Below are 20,521 nucleotides of genomic sequence, written 5' to 3' on the forward strand. Positions count from 1 at the left end.
CCCCACCAGTTAGGTTTTTCGATCATCCCTTCCGCCTCTACTTATACATCCACTAACTAGCTATTTCCTTCCTTGCTGCCTTGTTTTCTCCGCCTTATCTTTAGCGGCTCCTCATACATCCTCTTCCATCTCTTCAGCAGCTACAACGATTGGATCTATAAGCATGATCCTGCCACTTCTAATCCCTAATTCTTGTTAACATTTCCACAATCTCTATCTCTCATTAGCAGACCACCGCCTCCTCGTCCCCCCTTCAAGGTAGGGTAACTGGTGAAATCTGCCATGGATCCAAAACTAAATACCTAATTTGCGGGGAACTTAACAATGAAGACGAATTTGCTCACACACCAAGGTAAGCAATTCTACTATTTTGGGATGAATAATGATTGTGGTGCCTATTTAGATAATCCATAAAACATTATGAGTAATGTAGGATATAAAGTGGATGTGGCGAGGGATTAGTTGATCCTTGGCTGCCCATCATAACCTATACCATGCGGTAGGCCTGTCCCGAGACATGCGTAGGATGGATGATGTTTTAATTCAATCTATATTTGTCCTTGGTAAACATAATATCCATCCTTGTGCCCCAACATTTATGTTTTAATTCAAGCTAATATGATCTAATATGTTTCATGGTATTGACACTATATTTTAAAAATTCCATTGATTTGGCTAGAACATGCTTTTTTTTCCTTGGCTTTTACAAGCATTCCATGATAATCATGGCTACCTAAAAAAACTTTATATGGCTATGATAATGTGAACATGCATTCTATGCATGGAAGGTTCCATTTTCTTTTTCATTTAGCAAGGAAAACAAAATTTCTGCACTAGAACACAACTCTTCTTCCTACTTAAGTGTATTGCCACTGCCATGGCAGGAGAGCCCCCTCTGCCTAGCTCTAGTTGTCATTGGTGACACACAATTCCTGCTCTTTTGATATCAGGGCATACACAAAGAGAGGAGCACTTTAATTAGCTTGGTCGTTAGTTTTCTTATATGCTTGGAGAGCCCCCTGGAGTCGATGCAGACCAAGTGAAAGGGTATTAGGTAGTAAAATGCCTCTAGCTTTGGTTTATTGTGCAATTGGCCAATGTATGTATACATTATCTAGAATGAAATTTACTTTCTTTTTTGTTTATTAGCCTTTTCTAAATAAAACGTATCATCCTTTCTATAAAATATATATATAAGGTCTTGTTTTGTTTAGAACCGAGGCCTCAAATACTCTGGGACGGCCTTACCATTTACTGTGCAAGCAGGAGTGAATCCAACATGCGGGTAGCGGCGGCTCGAGCCCCCGCTACCCCGTTAAAGTCATTGGAGCCCCTGTGAAGATCCTCTTAAAATTTTATGACAAAGATTAATAGTGAGGCTAAAATTCTATCTAAAGTATTCAGACACGTATAATCTCGTTGGCTACATCCGTCAATGGGTGCAAGCAAATGTGAGAACTCCCATCTGCCATTCCTCATTGCAGCTACGAAATTCCAGTAAATAATTATAAGTTGAATCCATGCATGCAGTAAGAACATTAGATTCTCATGCCTATTTTTCTTCCTGTTGCTTTTGTTCATGCTGTGTGCATCTCTCTGCAGCTCCGATGCCATGAACATGTTTGACAGAATGCCTGCGAAGTCCAAGAAAGCGGCCATGGCCGGTGGAGGTGGCGGGGCGGCGGCGGACCACATAAGCGCGCTCCCGGACGAGCTCCTCCAACACCTCCTCTCCTTCCTCCCCTCGCGCGAGGCCGTGCGGACGTGCGTGCTCTCCCGCCGCTGGCGCCACCAGTGGCGGCGCGTGCCCGCCGTCCGGATCAGCGACGTCGACAACTTCCACAGCGTCCAGCAGCTGAACACCTTCGTCCGCCACCTCCTGCTGCGCCGCGAGCGGGTCCCCCTCCACGAGTGCGAGCTCGACTCCTTCCGCAACGGGGAGGTCGCACGGTGGTACCGGTACGCCGTGTCGTGCAGAGCCCAGGTGCTCCGGGTGGACACCGCCCACTCCGCCGACTACTCCCGGCTGCCGGAGACGGCCATCGCCTCCGACCGCCTGACGAGGCTGGAGTTCGGCGGCGTGCAGCTGGGCGGTTCCTCCCTCGATCTCTCGGGCTGCCCGAAGCTGGAGGCGCTAGAGATGCAGGGGTGCAAGATCACGGTGGAGAAGATACTGTCCCCATCGGTGAAACGCTTGAGCATAACTCGGTGCAACTTCGAGCTGGATTCGCGCACCCGCGTCTCGGCTCCGAGCCTCGTGTATCTGGAGCTCGCTGATATTCGTGGATGGACTCCGCTTCTTGGGTGCATGGCGTCGTTGTCGACAGCGTTCGTCAGGCTGGATGATCGCTGCGAGGACTATTGCCTGCACAGCTACTATGGGGATTGTGGTGACACCGTTTCATGTGGAAACTACTGCACTCAATTCTATGATGTCTATGCCGATGATTGTGTGCTTCTTGGTGGTTTGTCGAACGTCACCAACTTGGAGTTGCTAACGTCACCTGAAGTGGTATGTTTGCATCTAGAGCAATTTTACGGTCGTTGAGAAAATATCAAGAGGTACTAAAATTTTAGTATTTTCTCGAAGAGTGTAAAATTGCTCTTGCTTCTTATGTTCTATATCATTTGCTACATATGAATTTTTTAATTCTAACTAATTAGAATTATATATACATTTTCTATTTGGCAAAGATCTATTTGTGCACCGTATTCATCGCCAAATAATTCCTTTGAAGTATGGACTAGCCTATTGTCTGTGATTTGCTACAAATTAAAAACATAATTCTACAAGTTTGTATTAAAAAAATGATTAGTTAGATGTAAATGTTTTGTATATCAATTGACTAAATGCACATGCACATGAGAGGAAGATACAATATTCTTAAGCAAATCACAATAGCTTATAAATTCGAATATCTTTTTAAGTGAAGGATCTACATCACAACCGATTCTTTTGTTTTAAGGAGTGGAGAGGTATTATGTTTCTATGCAGACATCCCTATAGTTTTTTTTTGTGAGAATGCCAATATATTATATGTTGGTATCAAGTACATCTAACAACAAAACATGTATTCAAATACATGAATTTGACATTAATTATTGTGTAATATATCTATTAGGAAGTGTATTAGCAGGTATGGTTCATTTCAATATTTTATAAGAAAACAGGAATATGCAAAATCTTGTACTGAAGAAGTTACTATCTATTAGCTTGTACCTAAGCCCAGTAAAAAAGAAGAGAAAAAAACATGCAGAATGCTCATATTCAATATAGTATGGCATAATCTAGTACTTTTGGAGTTAGACCTTGAATTACCCATACCTTGTTGAATATGCTTCATGGATTTATGCAGTTCATTGTGAGAAAGGATTTGCTTATGAACCCAACATTTAGCAAGCTAAAAACATTGTTGCTTAATGTTTGGGATGCGGATGCCAACTTGGGCCCACTAGTTTACATCTTGAGGCACTCTCCAGTTCTAGAGAAGCTTACTCTTCATCTGCATGAGGTAAAAGAGAGTGTTATATACTATAATAACTTCGGGTTTATTAAAGCTATCTTTGTAGTTCTCCTATTTGACTTGAAGAACACTTTGTTTTCTACAGGAACCAAAAGCTAAGGTAGAAATGGATGAAAGCAACAGCCCAGATGATGAACTCATGGCATCTAAGCACCTCAAGGTAGTTGAAGTTAGATATTCCAAAAGGTCGGTGCTTCGCAGAGTTTTAAGGATTCTGAACACCTATGGTGTACCTCCTGAGAAGATCAACACTGAGCGTATGGACTTGGGGCCTTTTGGAAGTAAGTTAACTATACCTGTCCTGTTATCATGTGTGGGTTCTCTACAATGTAGCAATCTGAAACTTCACAACTTCATTACAGTATTCAGAATGAAAAAAAAATTATGTTATCTTACATGTGTTATATGACTGTCTTGATGAATTAATATATGATCATCTCTATGCTCATAACATTTCCTTAATGTCCATGCAATACATTCATGTTAGCTTGGTGCACTTTAATGGCCCTTGCCAATCAATTCAGTCTGATGTCTGAACTCTGAACCTTCCTGTTTGTCTTGTGACCTTTCATGTGCTTATTTCTATCTCTTTTGTTGTTTGCACAGGTTATTTCAGTTTCGAGCAGACAGAATAGTTCAGCTGTCCTGCTTGTCTCAGTCTGAAATGCTTTATTACCTGGTCAAGACATGCATATGTTTTGTGTAAGAAGTTCAGGTGCCTCTATCGACTGCAATAATATACAATGGATGTAATGCTACAAGTTTCATGTAATTCAGGGAGATTGGGATGCATCTTTTCCTTAGGAATCTCTTTAAGCTCTCAGCTCCGCGGGTTCAGACCACTGCCTTTTCTTACTAACCTACGCCGATGGTCACAACAGCTGTAGATCAAGGAGATTCTGGTTTGACAACTTTTGGGCCAATCTCGATTACTTTGGTTGGGGACGTGGTTAAGGAGGACTGTTTTTTTGAAACCAAAGCCAGCGTGGCGCTGATTTTATATCAAGAGAAGGTAAGAAATTTACCTAGATTTTGGGTTGATCTTGCAGGGGAGACCCTCTCTAAACAGATTTGGATTACTCTCATGATAGTGTAGCCCCACAGGCCTTCCACACTTGCATCCCATCGAAAATTCTCGCTCAAAGCTGGTCGAAACTCAATTCTTTGTGCTGGATAATTCGACGGTTTCTTTCGCACCAAATCTCCCAAATCACTAGCATCACCAAGGATTTAATCACCTTGCCAGTCTTCTTGTCTCGTTTCTGTGTAGCTTTCTCTAGCCATCCGTTGAAGTTCTCCAAGGCCGAGTAATCCTTGTACATGTCAGCGATTTTCCCCTCCGTAGACAGTGGCAAAGCTAGAGAGAAATATGGAGGGTGCACTACTATCACAGTATCACATATAAATTGGAATGTAGATGAGTACCATACAATCTTATACTACTAGGTACTACATCCACTTCATAACGTAAGATATTTGATTTTTTTGGTTGCAACGTTTGACCATTCGTCTTATTTAAAAATTTAGTACAAATATAAAAAATAACAAGTCATGTTTAAAGTTCTTTTGATAATAAAGTAAGTCACAAGCAAAATAAATGATATTTCCATACCTTTTTTATGAGGTAAATGATCAAATATTGCAAACAAAAAAGTCAAACATCTTATATTATAAAACGGAGAGAGTAATATAATTTTAATGTCATTAGCATAACACAATTGACAGAGAAGGAGTGAGCCAGTGACATACCACAAGGTCCAAAACAACTACTAATATTGTCAAATACTCCACATGTCCTCAATAGTCAACAACCTGCAATAAAGGAAAATAAAACAGTATAGTTTGGACGGAAAACTCTAGATAAATCATGAGAAAAAATGAAAAATATATATATTACCTTACCTTTTCATAGTTTATATTTTCGTTCTGTCATGTTCATAGAACGACGAACCACAACTTCATTGGTAACTTTCTTCATTTCTTCTTTCTCTATATAGCAAATAAGGCTATGGCTCAAGTAATCATCACTAATACGGTTACGCAAATATGTTTTCACAATCTTCATGGCTGAAAAACACCTCTCAACTGTAGCAGTGGCAACCGGCAATACTAATACCGGTAATACTAATTTTATCTGTTAGTTAGAGTTAGTTAGGATTTTATCTACAAGAGATTAGAGTCTGATCGAGACTTGTGTGTTAGAGATAGAATCTATCTAGGAGTTTGTTATTTCTTTTTATCTATTAGGAGTTGTATGTCGTGTCCAACACGGCTAGCCTCCACCCGAGGGTATAGCCGATGATTTTTGCCAATCTATATGCTTATCATATTTACATCAATAGAGTAGTCGATTGTCTTACTGCATTACCTTTATACCAATCGGCTTGATTTAGTTAGATTGGCAGTTATTTATATTGCATCGGCTTATGAATTACATGCAAATTGGTTTTAGTCGATCGCATCACATGATTCATTGTTTATTCCAAGTAATTCGTCGGTTTATTTATTAGCCTTATCGATCTTGACGTTTCTTATAACTATATCGTGCTCGATTGCATACTGTCTTGGTTAAGTCCAATCTCTGGACGTCCAGTTCGATTTGGTTATAGGGGCTCGTCCGATCGACTAGCTTTAATAAGTAACTTGACGGGTTACGTTGGTCTAATATTTAATTTAATTCAAGTCTAGTCGGTCCAAGCTCTTTACAGCCGATCGTTTATCCTATCGGCTAACAGTTGCAGCATCAACATCTGATCGGCTGAATTATTAGTTACCTATCGGCTCGTTAGCCGATCGGCTTGTTTTACCGTTCATCTTGTCAGTTGCAGGATCAAACTGACTGGCATGCCCACGCATTCTAAGATTTAGGTCCTGCACTGGAGCTATCTAAAATTGACTCCCAGGCCTTCGTGTGTGACATGTCAACGTTCACATTTTGACGTCAACATATTTTTGGCACGCCCGGTGGGATCACGTGCTATTTTTACTCACAAGCGATCGTCTAAGAAGAAGTCACAGATGTCTTCCAAAGAAGTCAATATCAACAACTCAGTCACAATGCAAGACTTGAAAGAGGAACAAAGGCGGCTGGTGGAATAACATGTGGCAGATTTTGAGAAGCATTGCCTTCAATCTTTCATCATGACACTAGAATGACCAGTTCAGAAGACTCAATTCCCCAAGCCGATGGTCAAGACGCTTCAAGATACAGTTGATGAATCAGTTTCTCGTGCCTTGTTCGATCAATCTAGAGTTATGATGAACACGTTGCAGGACTTGATCAAGACAACAATTGATGAATACGTTGCTCAAGGAATTCGACTTGGGAGGTAGTATCAGCTAGAAGAGTCTCATCGATATTGGCACAATGAAGACAAAGCAAGGGAAGATGAGTTGGCCGATAAGGTTGTTGAGGTAATATGAGAACAATTTGGAATCAGACCAAAAAAGCAAATAGATCTATATCGGCGACCATATCCTGAGTGGTTCGATAGGGTTCCATTGCCACGCCGATATAGGATCCCGGAGTTGGATTTTTTTTTGTTATCATTGCTTAAAGCCTGCAACATGATTATGTGCAGTACAGCAGCAAAATTAATGGACCGTAGATACCGCATCCTAGATTTTTCTTGTGAAGGTGCAATCCTCGAACAGATGATCTGCCGATTCCAGCTTTCTGTAGCACAGCTGACAAAAGTAAGCATTTGGCCATTCTCTAATTTGTAGCCTGTCTGCTGTCCAAAGTTTGTTTTGCGTCAGTAGCCATAGCATCGTCTTGCACTTGGACGGCGCCCAAGTTTTCCAGATTGTTGACGCCGCATGAGGATGGATCATTCCTGCGAACTAAGCCAGATAGGCCGACTTGGCCGTATACTGTCTAGGATAAAGAATTGTCAACTTTCCAGATTATGCGGTCTTCAGTATCTTCAGTCAGCTGTATATTCGCACCTTCAATCCTTTCCCAGATGGTGAAGTACTCCGTGGTCGCATCACTGGTTATGAGGTTTTCCATGGCCGACGCCCATCTGTTGTTTGCGAGAGCTTCCTTGACCGTTAAATTTTTCTCCCTACATCGGCTGAAAAGGGTTGGGGCCAGCATTTTGATGGTTGTAGTGCCTAGCCAATTCCCAAGTTGGCCTTCCTCCCATTCCCAAGTTGTACTTTTGTCAGCGCTACAAATAGGTCAGTGTCCCTGTTACTTGTTGGGATGGACATTGCCACCCATGGTCTGGCCTCGTCGGTCCATTGGAACCACTGCCATCTTAGACGCAAGGCCATTGCAAATTTATCCATATTCAGTATGCCCATTCCCCCCATGTTCTTTGGAGAACAATCCTTTGTCCAATTGACTTTGCACTTCCCTCTAGTAAGTTCTTCATCGCCGACCCACAAGAATTTCCTTCGTATCTTGTCTATCTCGGTAATGAATTCATTTGGGGCCTTGATTACCGTCAGGAGGTACAGGGGAATTGAGGATAAAACCGAGGTCACAAGGATTTGCCTGCCTGCCGTACTCATCAAGCTTTTTTTCCAGCCTGCCAATTTTGCCTTGATCTTGTCCCGTATTTGTTGCAGATGTACCAGCTTGATTTTTCTAGTGTGCAGCGGTAGCCCCAAGTATGTCAACGGCAATGCTGTAATCTGTCCATTGAAGTTTCCTAGGACTTCAGTTAGGTTGATGCCAAGGCACTGGATAGCTGTAACCGAGCTCTTCTGAAAATTGACCCTCAAGCCTATGGAATTGCCAAAGCCTTCCAGGACGCACATCAAGTTCTGCACATCCGGCCATTTTGGTTTCAGGAAAATTGCCGTGTCATCTGCATATAGCGATAGCCTGTATATCGCAAACCTTGTGCCCATCAGCGTCAGCATTCCTTGGTCCGTGGCCATCTTCAACATTTTTTGTAGCGGCTCGATCGCTAGTATGAAGAGATAAGGTGACAGGGGGTCACCCTGTCTCAACCCACACTGGTGGTATATCTTCTCACTTAAGCAACCATTTATCATAACTTTAGAGGAAGTTGTTGATAGCAGGATTACAATCCAATCTATCCAGCGTTTGCTAAATCCCCTCTTTTGCATCATCTCGATGAGATACTCCCAGGAAACCAAGTCAAAACCCTTGGCAATATCTAGTTTAAAGAAGAGGGTTGGCTTGCCTTGTCTGTTGAGGGTGTTGAACAAGTTCCGCACGTAGAGGTAGTTGTCTTGAATACACCTAGTTCTTATGAAGGCACTCTGAGCACTAGAAACCATTTCGTGCATGCATGGGGACAACCTAGCTGCCAAGACCTTCGCAAAGATTTTTGGCACTGAATGGATCAGGCTAATTGGCCTGACGTCACTTGCATTACACACATTTTCCTTCTTGGCTATTAGGGCAATGTTTCCCCTATTGATGCTTCCAAAGTTTCCTTCTGATAACCGATGAAAGCTGCAGAAAGCCTCCATACTATCATCGTTTATTATGGTCCAGCAAGATTTGTAGAAAGCTCCGTTGATGCCGTCCGGACCGGGAGCCTTTTCAGATGGCGAATTTCTAATCACTTGGAGAATTTCAGTTTCAGTAAAGCTTCTGTCAAGGTCCATATTCTGGATGCTTGTCATGCCAAGGCCATCCCAGTTTAGTGTGCATGACCGCTCGATTTTTCCTCCCAGGATGGTGTGATAATGCCTATAGAACAAGTCCATCTTGTCCTCATGGGTGTGAACGGCCATCCCTCCGTTTGCAAGCTAGGGATGTGATTTCTTCGTTTTCAGGCCGTCATTTTCATATGGAAAAATTTTGTGTTGGCATCTCCTTGTTTTAACCAAGTTATCCTTGAAGCTTGTCTCCGTCTGGTTTTCAAGACTGCTGCAAGTCCCAGCATCCTTAACTTGAGTTCCTTTCTGAAAGCTAGATCTTCATCCGTTAGCAATCTTGATTCTTGAGCAATGTCAAATCAGGCGCCGGTGCCAGTACATCGTCCTTCACATCAAGATGGCACGGCTAAGCAAAAGGCTCAGGAGATGGGGATAATAGAGGGTCGGTGGGTTACAACTACAGCTTCAGATATATAGTAGCAGAGATTATCCTCTGTCTTGATGCATGCAAGACAAGACACAACCAGTTGTCCATAGCAGAGTGGCACTTGAGAGCTGAACTCAAGGGCTGATGTCTCACACTGGCTTCACTAGAGAGAGTTCACCTCAGACAAGAGATGCAACCACAACTTACTTCCAATTGAAGATTCAGTCTAGAAGGAGAAAGCTTCTAATCCCAATGCTGGAGCATGAGGGCCGAATAGCAACAATGCAGCTAGACCTGCATGAGTTTCCCAGACAATACTTTGTCGACATCATGGGATCTCCCAGCCCAAACACCAAGCAGATCAAGTTCAATAGACTAGGCATGAATCTTTTTTTTACTTGATTGATTTGGATGAGTCGTTCAGGGAAAAGGATGTCTGGGATCCAATACATGCTCAAGGATAAGTCACTACGACCAAACGAGTTCATTGTCTTATTCTTTCAATTCTGCCAGGAGGTGATTAAGGGGAATCTCCTAGCAGCCCTGGCCAAGTTCCATACTGGCAATAGTCAGAATTTCTAGATGCTCTCAACTCACATCCATCGTTCGACTACCGAAGAAGGGCTGGTGAGGACACAGGACTATAGACCAATATCATTGACAAACGGTTTCATGAAGATGGCAACCAACATACTACTCCCTCCGTTTCACAATGTAGAGGATTACAGGTAAATCTCACTAAGAGCGCCGTCATGACAATTCGATGCACTCGACCTCAAAGTGGACACAACAGCTCACGTTCTAGGTTGCATGGTGCAACAATTTCTAATGACATAGCTGGGCCTCCCGCTCTCGGCAAGGAAGCCGACCAAACCCTTGGTGCACCAACTTTTGGATAACCTTTCCAAACAAGTTGCTGGTTGGAAGGCGAACCTGCTACTACCGGACGGACGCCTCAAAGTCATCAATCAAGTCAGTCCTCATGGGCAATCAAAGGAATAGGTATAGAAGTGTGTGGATATGATGTGATGCTGGATTCCTAACGATTTCCCAACACTACAAGGTGGTTCAGAGGACCTGACGGACTGGTGGCTACGAGGGTGACAAAATTTTCAGCCGAGTTATGAATTTTTTTATTTTTTAAACTTTTTAAATAAATAATTTTATTACTAAACCTCAGAAGAAAATATTTTCACCGGATGAACCTTTTGGCCACGCCACCAACATTGGCGTGACAAAGCAACGTTGCCACGCAGAGTTTTTCGCGTGGCAACGCCATTGTTTGTGACGCTACTTGCCACGCAACCAATACTGATGTGGCCAAAAGATTCATCGGGTGAAAATATTTTCTCCCGAGGTTTATTAATAAAATTATTTATTAAAAAGTTAAAAAAAAACCCGAGGTACAGGAGCACTTTTGATTCGCTGTGGATGCTGACAACCTGGCTGGCTTAGAAAGAGCGAAACTCTCAAGTGTTCAACAGCCTTTCCTCTACTACGACAGAACGTTTGTTCAAACGAACATCAATGCAGACATCATCTCATGGAAGGAGGCCAGGACCTTCCGGGATGGAGAGGGGTAGTAGTGCAGCTAGTTTTGTTCCAAGTCCAGAGTGAGAGTGTTTGCTTCATGATCCTGGAAATATCCAGGTTAGGTGCTTCACTGCTTCAGTAGTATTCTGTCGATCACTGTATAACACCATGTAAATTCTCTTCTCTTACAACCTTAAGTTCCTGGCAGGCTGTTTGGCAGGCGTGCCAAAAGAAAAAAAAATAATGGAGTTCAATTGACCCCCAGCAACTCTCACCTGAACCTATCAATTTGGTTAAAATTCCCTAAGTGCAATCCAACTCAATTTTAATGTTGTATTTGCAAAATGTAAACATCAAAATCATCAGGATTTTACTAGCATTGCATCTAGTTAGCTGCATTGAGATGTCAGAATCATGAACCAGGTGTCATTTTCGTTGCGATATATTTTGACCAGTTTCGACTGTTGAGGAAAAAATGTCTTGTTTTATAGTGGGAAGCTCATTTTTGGACTCAATCGGTAGGAGGTAAAATAAACATAAGAATGAAAATACATTAAAAATATGAGCAATTTTACCATCGTTGAGAATGTACCAGTGTTTTCTATATAAAATTTGGTACCACTTGATAACTTAGATATTAGACTGTATTAAATTTTATATAGAAAACAGTAGTGCTTCGCGATACTCATCAAGGATGGGAAAAATACTTTAAAAATATATGTAACACTCACTTCACCAGGGATAAAATAGCCCTTATTTGTTCTTTGCGCCTGAAGGTAGCTTGCAGCAGCTATAATGCAAATTGGAATGGACAAATATGGCAGGAAGAATCGGTATAGTTCTCTATGCAGAGGGTTTCCTTAGAGCAAATTTAATAGCATAGGCAACTGCTAGATTGGCGATCTATACAATAGTTCCATATGAATGTATACTACACTACTTACCTACCTAACCTTTGACACCCAACATCTTAGAGCTCGTGTTGTTACAAATCTGTAGCCCAATTTTCTTATCTCCCCTCTCCTCTCTTCATGTAAGCATAAATTTGATATGACAAATTTTAGATTTCACTCACATCACTTATTATAGTCGCTCTAAAGTCACTGATTATGTTTCTGGATCTAGCAAACCAAATCGCTTCACATTTAATAGTTCACTACTGACTAGAACAGGATCATCTGTGAAAATGTCTAGAACTGAGTTTTGTTGAATCCAGAAAAGTAATCCATTTTTTTTTTTGCAGTTTAGATATGACATGTTTCATTCAATCTGTACCACCTAAACACGTTTCTATGGCACATTAAGGGGCAGAGTAAAATATATTGCAATTATAATCAAATAAGGGTCCCCGGATCCAAAATAAAATACAAGATATACAGAAGAATAAATATAGAAACATTCCCAGACATCACTATCCATATCTCTAGTGTGGTCCACAGGGATCAATCAAGAAAAATCTTCATGATACAAGAGACAACAGTAACAATAGTCTAAGTTTGTCCCTGCTGATAATTGTAGAATTATACATGTTTGAGAAGAATTGAAATGTCCTTTCTGTCATTCAGGGTAAGAACAACTTACATACTCCCTCCCATGTTTTTTGTTTGCCATTGGCTAGTTCAATTTTGAACTGACCAGCGTCAAACATTTTCACATGGAGGGAATAGTATACAATTACAGCAGCTGGTATGTACTGGCCTGACTTTTGTTCATCGAGAAGATAGATATAATTTATGGATAGATGCAGTGGCATAGGTAATGCTACAGGAATAAAATATAAAACTCCCAAGAAGAGCCGTGCATTATAAATTAAGTGGCTGTTCTATATTTATTGTGACCCCTTCCAACAAAATGAGCTGATGTTGTAGCTCCTCACTGCAGAGATGATCAACATCTATTTTCTGAAGAGAGTTTGGAAAGGCATACTTTGGCAGAGACCTGATGGCTGGACATCTCAAAATTTCCAATGTCTTGAGATTGTGCAGTCCATGAAGGTCAGCAGGGAGAAACTGCAGCCTCTCATTGTTAAAAAAGCAGAGTACATGGAGGGAGGTGATGAGTTGAAGGGCCTTCTCTTGCTCTTTTGTCAAGCACACGATCTCTTTGTTTGAAGATAGGGCTAGCTCAACAAGCGAAGAAGAAAAGAGTCTGCAGATAGGTGCAACAAGGACACCTGCAATATCATCTGTCCGGAGCATATCAATTTTGCAGTATGCACGAAGCTCTTCTTGTTCAGATTCTGTTGCTACTATCCAAGACACCGAATTGTCGAAGAAATTTGGGCTGCGATAAACACACAGATGGGTGAGACGGCCTTGAGTGACGAGACTCCATAAGCCTTCCCCACTTAAATCCTTTCCACAATTCTCTATGAATAAATAGGTGAGACTGGTCAGGTTTGCAAGGGGCACCAATGTATGCATGTCCTCAACATCCTCAATTCTGAGGCGATCCAGAGTAGATGGAAACGGGCAGCAATAAGAGGATGATGAGGAGTAGGCCGAGAGGAATTTGGGGCACCCTCTTATGAACAAATATTGCAGGGAGTGCAGACCATGGAGACCTCCTCCTGGTCTGGAGCTATTTTGAGGCGGGAAGGAAGCCATCAGGCTCAGTTCTGGGTTCATGGTAATATCTAATTCACGCAGAGAAGTGGAGAGATGTTGTGGGAATAACATCAGCCCTACCTCATCACCCACTTCTTCCATCTGTAGTTGTGGTCCTGTTTCAATCCTTGATGACGACGACATTGATGTTGGTTCAACTGCTGCCAGCTCCTCCATCACACCCAGCCTAGTTATGTTCCGACAAGACGACATCCTGAAGAAGGAGAGATTAGGCAGTTGCAATAGCAATTGGGTCAATTCCTTCCCATTAGCATTAGAGTTCTGAATCTCAAGACGTTCCACAGGGAGCAGGTGGTTTGCATCTCCTGGTCCACCTAAAAGCTGCACTACATTACTTGAATCAATTATCTTGAGTGTCTTCAGTGAGGTTAACCCATGGAGGTGCTTATACATCAAAGGTGGACCTTTTGAGACCTCCAACTCAAGTATTTTACTTAAATTATGAAAGGCCACCATCTCATCAAGGCATTGCAGATGATGATTTTCTTTTATCTCCACCGTTAGGCCAGATGATGAACTTTTTGTGGAGTAAACTAACTGTTCCAAACTTGATCCCACATTTTTTATGTCAACAGTGTGCAAAGTATCAGTCCATGGAATAGCTGGTAGGGACTCCAATTTTGGGCAGTCAGCAATTCTAAGCTCTTGTATCTTAGGAAACAGGTTGTTCTTCATATCTTGCTTAAATTTCTGACTAACATATTGCAAAACTGGCAACTCTACCAGCTGTGGGCAATCTCTGATGATGAAAGTTTCAAGAAGGGAGAATAGGAGATATGTGTCATTGTGAACCCATCTTTTCAATCTTACGAGTCCAACAAGCTCTAGAGTTTTTAAGTTGTGAAAGCGTTGTTCTCCGATAGAATGAGGATATTCCTGCCCAGGTTCATTAGGAAGCCACAACTCCCCCAGTGGTGGCAAGACAGCCCAATCGACAGCATCCAGATGAAGGGATCGTAAGTTTTTTACTGAAAGTTTGTGACCAAGCCAAGGTGGGCAACTATGGCCTCTGTGCCCTCTGATGCATAACTCTTGGAGATTGTCCTGAGGCCGAAGAACATTAAGAATATGATCCTCTTTGACAGGATCCTCATTGCTATTCGATCTGTGAATGTCCCATTCTAATGTTAGCTTCTTTAAGCAATCTTTTGATGACAAATTCACTTCATCTGCTTCTTCTTTCACTTGTATCTTCTCAAGATTACAAATAATAAGTGATCCACTGAGCTCTCTCAAATGTCCCAGCTGCTTTAATTCAAAACCACTTTTCTCTCTTTTCACTCCAAATCTTCTCAACTCTTGGAGATTCTGAAGCTTTCCCACATCACATATCTTAGAGTGAGGTAATAAAATGTCGCAATCTTGTAAGGTTGATCATATCTACAGGTAAACTGGTATAGCTTGTCCAATCTTTTAGATCAAGGACAATCAACTTATAAAACCCTGAGATACAACTCGGTGGGCATATCTTATCATATTTTGTCCCAAGCTTTAGGTAGCGAAGATGAATAAGTGCGGAAAAGTTAGGCAACATATGCTCCACAGGAAAGTACATAGTAGACAAACGAAGAACACGGAGAGCTCTTGTTTTTCTGAACACATCTCCAAATATATTCGCCATGCTTCGGTAATAATTTCCAAATATCATCAAAGTGTGTAGATTTTCAACTTTAAATCTCTTCATTATAGAAAGCAAATCTTTGCTAAAGGTTTCACTTACTGATAGATCTTCCTCTACACCACCCATAATCATAGACAAGTGACGAACATCGGGAGGGATCTCTCTTAGTCTTTCATGAGAGCAATCTATTGTGAAACATTCATATGATGACACCATTCGTGCTAAGTCTTGTAGTAGGTCATGCATCACATAGCAAGGTCGTCCATCCTTTTCGGATTTCTTCATAAACCCATGATCAACCAACTCGTTAAGATAGCTTAATCCTATTTCCTCCAATTTTTTGTTCTGTCCACTAGAGCATAAAATGTTTAATCCCATCCACAGGTGAATTAGCTCGCCACTATCAAATTCGTAATCATGAGGAAATAAGCCACAATAAGAAAAACATTTCTGGAGATGAAAAGGAAGATAGACATAACTAAGTTTCAGTGCAGGCATAATATCATGATGACCCGTTTGCAATTCCCATTCTTTACTTGCTAGCACTTTTCTCCAATGGTCCAAAGTAAGGTTATTTCTTAGTAACCTACCAACAGTTTTTGCTGCAAGTGGAAAACCCTTCAATTTGCTAATTATATTTTTCCCAGTGTCAAGCAGTTCGTTATGATCTTGCCATGGTGCTGTTCTCTCACCAAAAACACATGCTTCAAACAAATGCATAAACTCCTCCTGTTCTAAACGTTCCAACTCTATTGAGTGGTCTGTTGTTCTAACCATTTCAGCTAAAGCTGGAAATCGAGTCGTAACAATAACCAGGATCAGCCTGGCTAAAACCAACAAAGCCCATCTGGCCCATTAGGAAAGTAGGGTTATGTTATCTTTCGTCATCTTGTGAGTAAGGCTGGGCAGCGTCCGTGACTCTCGTTCTCTTCTCTCTCTATGCGTCATGGAGAGCTAGAGGCCGGGAGTAGGGCTGTGTATCAGTGTATGTGCTGCTGACTGCTGTGTTGGCAAAGCTCGCGAGCCGACTCGAGCCGGCTCGAGCCGGACCACGAGCCGAGCCTCACGTGTAGCTCGGTTCGAGTACCGAGCCAAGTCGAGCCAAGCCAGGTATTTCACGAGCTTCCACGAGCCAAGCCGAGCCGGGCTTGGCTCGTCTCGTTTCCACCCCTAGTACTAGAGAAAGCGAAACTGCCATAATATGTTTGATTTCTGAGATGACACCCCATTGGCCAATAGCATTTCATGACAGGGGCCAAGATAGAACTACTATTCTTCGGATGAATGTGCCATGTGATTGTGATGCTAAAAAATCCCCAGCTGCTACACTCTATTAATTCTACCGCTGCAACTCAAGCACACAAAATAAATAATAATATATTCAGTAGTAGGACATTTTAACTCCGAGATGACAAATAGTACCTCACGAGTTCAATTCCTTCATCCAATTACTCTCTTGTGTTTTTCCACTATATCAGATTCTGCTTAGTTTCCTTTGCCGTAATAAGACCTACAATTCACTACTAATTTATGCTGCATAAGCCAAGTTGACAACTAGTCTTCACTTCCATAATAAGGGTGCGTTCATTTGGATTGGTTATGAGGTAAGTTATTCGGCGCAGAAAACGTAATAATATATTATTACATGATTTATTAATTAATAATTTTAAGAAATTAAAAAAAGACTAATATGGTATTTTAAAACAAAGTTTGCTATAAAAAATTCAAAAAAACACACTAAACTGTTTAGTTGTTCGGAAGCGTATAACTCGAAAACGAGAGAATCTGGATAGCTAATTGAGATGCCGAATGCGGCCTAAGGCCTATAAGATCCAACATAAATCAAACGGATAATAACAAGGATCAGGGGAACGCACATCGCACGAACACTGAGATCCAGGCGAGCGCCAGGCGGAGGAGCAAGAACTAGGTCCCGTGTCCACCGGAGAAGAGCCAGAGCCTCGTGCGGTGCCGCCGGTGCCACATCTCCTCCCCGGGGAACCACGCGGCTGGAGGCTCCATCGACGCCCGGGTAGTCGGCTGCCAAACCGTGCCTCCGCGAGGGGGCGGGCGGTGGCGGCGGCGGCGGCGTGGGCCTTCGTTTTGGTGGTGCTGCGCATGCGCCTTGCCGGAGAATCGTGGCAGCAATGGTTTGGTCCCTAGCTACCACTGGATACATAGATACTGTAGTATATTAATTCCTTTGGTCCTTTTGTATCAGAAAGTTAATCTTTTTTCGCCATGATATAGGTAGTAAGAAAATACGGTGTCTCTCGCTATTTTTTTTAAGCACGGTAAAATTGCTCCATACTTTTTTTAAGGAAGAAAATACTTCTAGTTCATACAGTTCAGAAAATGTACTAGAAACTAAAAAAACAAAAATTTTCATTATTTTAAAAAGCTAGTTTCTTGTCAATTGTTTCACATGTGAATTTAGATTTCCTATATATCACATGATAGATCAAGCAGGAAAGGAAAATCACACAAATTTCTTTTAAATTGAATCCAAAATTTATGTATTGTCTTCGTCTCTAAGAAATTCTAGCATTGGTCAGACCTGATTCCCTATCCCTCTAGCTAGCGGCGAAGAGTGTCATTATATTCTAACCAGTTAAGATCTCAATGCACACTCTGTCAACATGGGCCCACCGCTAGCTTCCAACCTTGTAGCTCACCATCGGGCTGTCGCTTCCCACAATTATCCTTCTAAGCCTCATCCTCTCCACCACCCCAACCCCCAAAAACTAAATGAAGTTCCTCTATCAAAGTTAGAGCTTGCTAGAAATGAAGACAACGTCACAAATGTTAGAGTAGATCTAAAGGTCAAATTTTTTGTGTGATGCATGTCCCTAAAAATAATTATGGTGGCGATGCATAGTAAATTTCTTAGCTTAGTTCTTGTTCAGCCTAGCCTCTCTTCTCTGCTGAGAGCACAAGATGGGAAATGGGAGCATAGCACAGTAGCGTGGCAGCGATTATCATGGAATAAATTGTCGAAATCCCAGCATAACTATTTGTTTCGATTCTTGATAAAATTTCACAACATCAACTTGGCATTGTGTGTTTTGTTTATCAAAGGCTTGCCAAATAATTATGATGAGCTAAAATGAGTTACAAAACTTTGACTTAACATGATTGATTTTGAAGACAAACCAAACAATCCCTACTTTTGTGTTTAACACACGTTCTTCACCGGTCAATAAAGTCAACAACATAAACCAGCTCTCACACTCCTGAATCCTTATTTTTCTACCTCATTCCGGTTTCCATCAAGTCCTCATTCCACATAGCCAGAAAGTCGTATACTCTCTCCAAAAGAGGATGCGTGCATAATGGTTTATGCAGTAGTGATAACAACACAACACATCCAACCTTGAGACGCCTACTAATTTCTACCTTGATTTAAAAGTAATGTTGCAAGCATATGGGCTGACAAGGTCAACTCCAAAATTAGCAACATTGCTTTGATCATGCGAAAGCAAAGACCTGGTAGAAAACATGGGGCGATCGAGCTTGACGTAGCATAAGAACACAAACATGACATGTTTGTGTTCCTACTGCCTCCCAAGCCCACCAACATACATGCATGAGGAACAACCACTGCAACCTTCTTGTTGGCTGGCTACTGCAAACCTATGAAATTTGTTTTCTCTACCTCACTTCTTTCCTGCCTTCTCCTTGGATGCAATAGCAAAGCAGTGATCTACATCCACTGCTTTCCTGGCATATTTATTCCTGTGTTGGTGAGGAAAGAGATAACTGGTTGGGGACTTGGTTGTGTTTACTCGTTTGTGAAAGCTCTTGGGTGAAAAACACAAGTACTTTCCTTCCATGTACTAATTGATGGGATATAAAAACTTAAAATAGTTTAGTTGTGCGCTTGATATTTTGCTAAAAAAAGTTCTTTTAAATTAAGTAATGTCTTAATTAGAAAAGGTGCTGTACTTCTTTCTTAAGATATAAGTGTTATTCTCTCTCAACATGATAATATTAAAAACCCTTCACCAACAGACCCAGGCCTTAGGTGTCCTAGGCCATTGCATACTGATTTTTCACTATATATGTAAATGGGGTGGCCTGAGCCTTGCCATGTTTCTCAGTTGGCCCTTGCCTTTAACGATATATCATAGCCATGTACTCTGCTTTTTTTCATCTAATATTGTTGATTTTTGACTCTGTTTTTTTATCATTCATTCTACTTAGAAAAAATTATAGAATTATTAACTATTTTGTTATGATTTGATTTATTGCTCAAGAAACTTTAAGCATGCCTTATAATTTTGCATATTTCTATAAAAGTTTTGAATAAGACGAACAATCATCACATAAAACAGTTGAGGAGGGAGTACACATTTACTAGTTACAATGTTCGTTCTCTAAGCTAAATACAAAGAAATTATCTCGGTTGCAACAGCTAGCAACATACGCAAGAACTCAGTAACTCAACAAAAAGAGTTTCACAGTGCTGTCACCATAAGACACTGCACACATATTGGAACAGTCAGACTGATATACGAACGATCACTGCAAACAGTCCAAAGAATGTCAGTTTATGCAATAGAAGGTGTTTGAGCTTTTCATTTCTTTTTGGCAGCTCGTTATGCTAGTTTTTTTTCGATGTTGGACACCTTTATTGATCTCTTGAAAATAGTAAAAATTTGTATTATATCTCTCCCGCTGTATTGTATTTATTTGTACCAAATGAAAAACATGTGATCAATCTCGAACATCAAAGAAAAGTGAAGAATGCGACATCTTTGTAATTAACTAATTTTCTAACTGGGAAGGAGGGAAAGAAGTGTTGGCATGACAAAGACCTTGTGAAAATTGTTGGAGACAATTCTGTAGCATTCTTTGGATTGCTGCTATAGTGAAGTTAGACTAGTCACACATGGATTTTAAATTACCTCCTGTCAGAAAGAATTGAGCATGAGCTCCTAGGTATATTGTCCCTAACTTGCATATAACTAGCATGTCTATGTTCCTGATGCCTTCCAATCATATGATTTTGTTAGATAAAGCAATACTCAAAAAATCCCTGGCCTCTGCATCCTGCGATTCAGAAACTACTTTCAGTTTTGCAAATAATATAGGAAAATATAATTGGCAGTATTTTTTAACCATTTACAATTGTGCATTGCAAATGGTTATTCGATGATTTCTTTCTTCCTCATCAGGCTATACAATCTCAGATGGGTGGCAGTTT

General features: G+C 41.2%; 2 protein-coding genes across 2 annotated transcripts; one reads left to right on the forward strand and one right to left on the reverse strand.

Annotated features, from left to right (window-relative positions):
* The first annotated feature begins 1,435 nt into the window (after positions 1–1,435).
* LOC102712673 (MEIOTIC F-BOX protein MOF-like) lies at positions 1,436–4,221 on the forward strand. The gene is made up of 5 exons (XM_040528802.1): positions 1,436–1,497; positions 1,603–2,512; positions 3,357–3,512; positions 3,610–3,805; positions 4,131–4,221. Exons 1-5 carry the CDS (start codon positions 1,436–1,438, stop codon positions 4,157–4,159), a joined length of 1,353 nt encoding a protein of 450 aa, XP_040384736.1. The 3' UTR covers positions 4,160–4,221.
* An 8,648-nt stretch (positions 4,222–12,869) lies between these two features.
* Positions 12,870–16,092, reverse strand: LOC102713222. Its single transcript, XM_040528804.1, has 3 exons — positions 15,906–16,092; positions 15,415–15,500; positions 12,870–15,026 (listed from the first exon to the last, which is right to left on the reverse strand). The coding sequence occupies exons 1-3, from the start codon at positions 16,090–16,092 to the stop codon at positions 12,870–12,872; spliced, it is 2,430 nt and encodes an 809-aa protein (XP_040384738.1).
* Positions 16,093–20,521: the final 4,429 nt, after the last annotated feature.

The sequence above is a fragment of the Oryza brachyantha genome, chromosome 11 (genome assembly GCF_000231095.2).
Source record: "Oryza brachyantha chromosome 11, ObraRS2, whole genome shotgun sequence".
Taxonomy (NCBI): domain Eukaryota; kingdom Viridiplantae; phylum Streptophyta; class Magnoliopsida; order Poales; family Poaceae; genus Oryza; species Oryza brachyantha.

Excerpts from the sequence above, each read along its gene's own strand:
- LOC102712673 (XM_040528802.1), top strand. The coding sequence starts at position 1,436 with ATGGGTGCAAGCAAATGTGAGAACTCCCATCTGCCATTCCTCATTGCA. Across the intron at positions 1,498-1,602 it reads ATTGCAGCTACGAAATTCCA|CTCCGATGCCATGAACATGT; the intron begins GTAAATAATTAT and ends ATCTCTCTGCAG. Across the intron at positions 3,806-4,130 it reads GGACTTGGGGCCTTTTGGAA|GTTATTTCAGTTTCGAGCAG; the intron begins GTAAGTTAACTA and ends TTGTTTGCACAG.
- LOC102713222 (XM_040528804.1), bottom strand. The coding sequence starts at position 16,092 with ATGGTTAGAACAACAGACCACTCAATAGAGTTGGAACGTTTAGAACAG. Across the intron at positions 15,501-15,905 it reads ACTTGCAGCAAAAACTGTTG|ATTGCTCTCATGAAAGACTA; the intron begins GTAGGTTACTAA and ends GTTTCACAATAG. Across the intron at positions 15,027-15,414 it reads GTGTAGAGGAAGATCTATCA|ATATGTGATGTGGGAAAGCT; the intron begins GTAAGTGAAACC and ends CCTCACTCTAAG.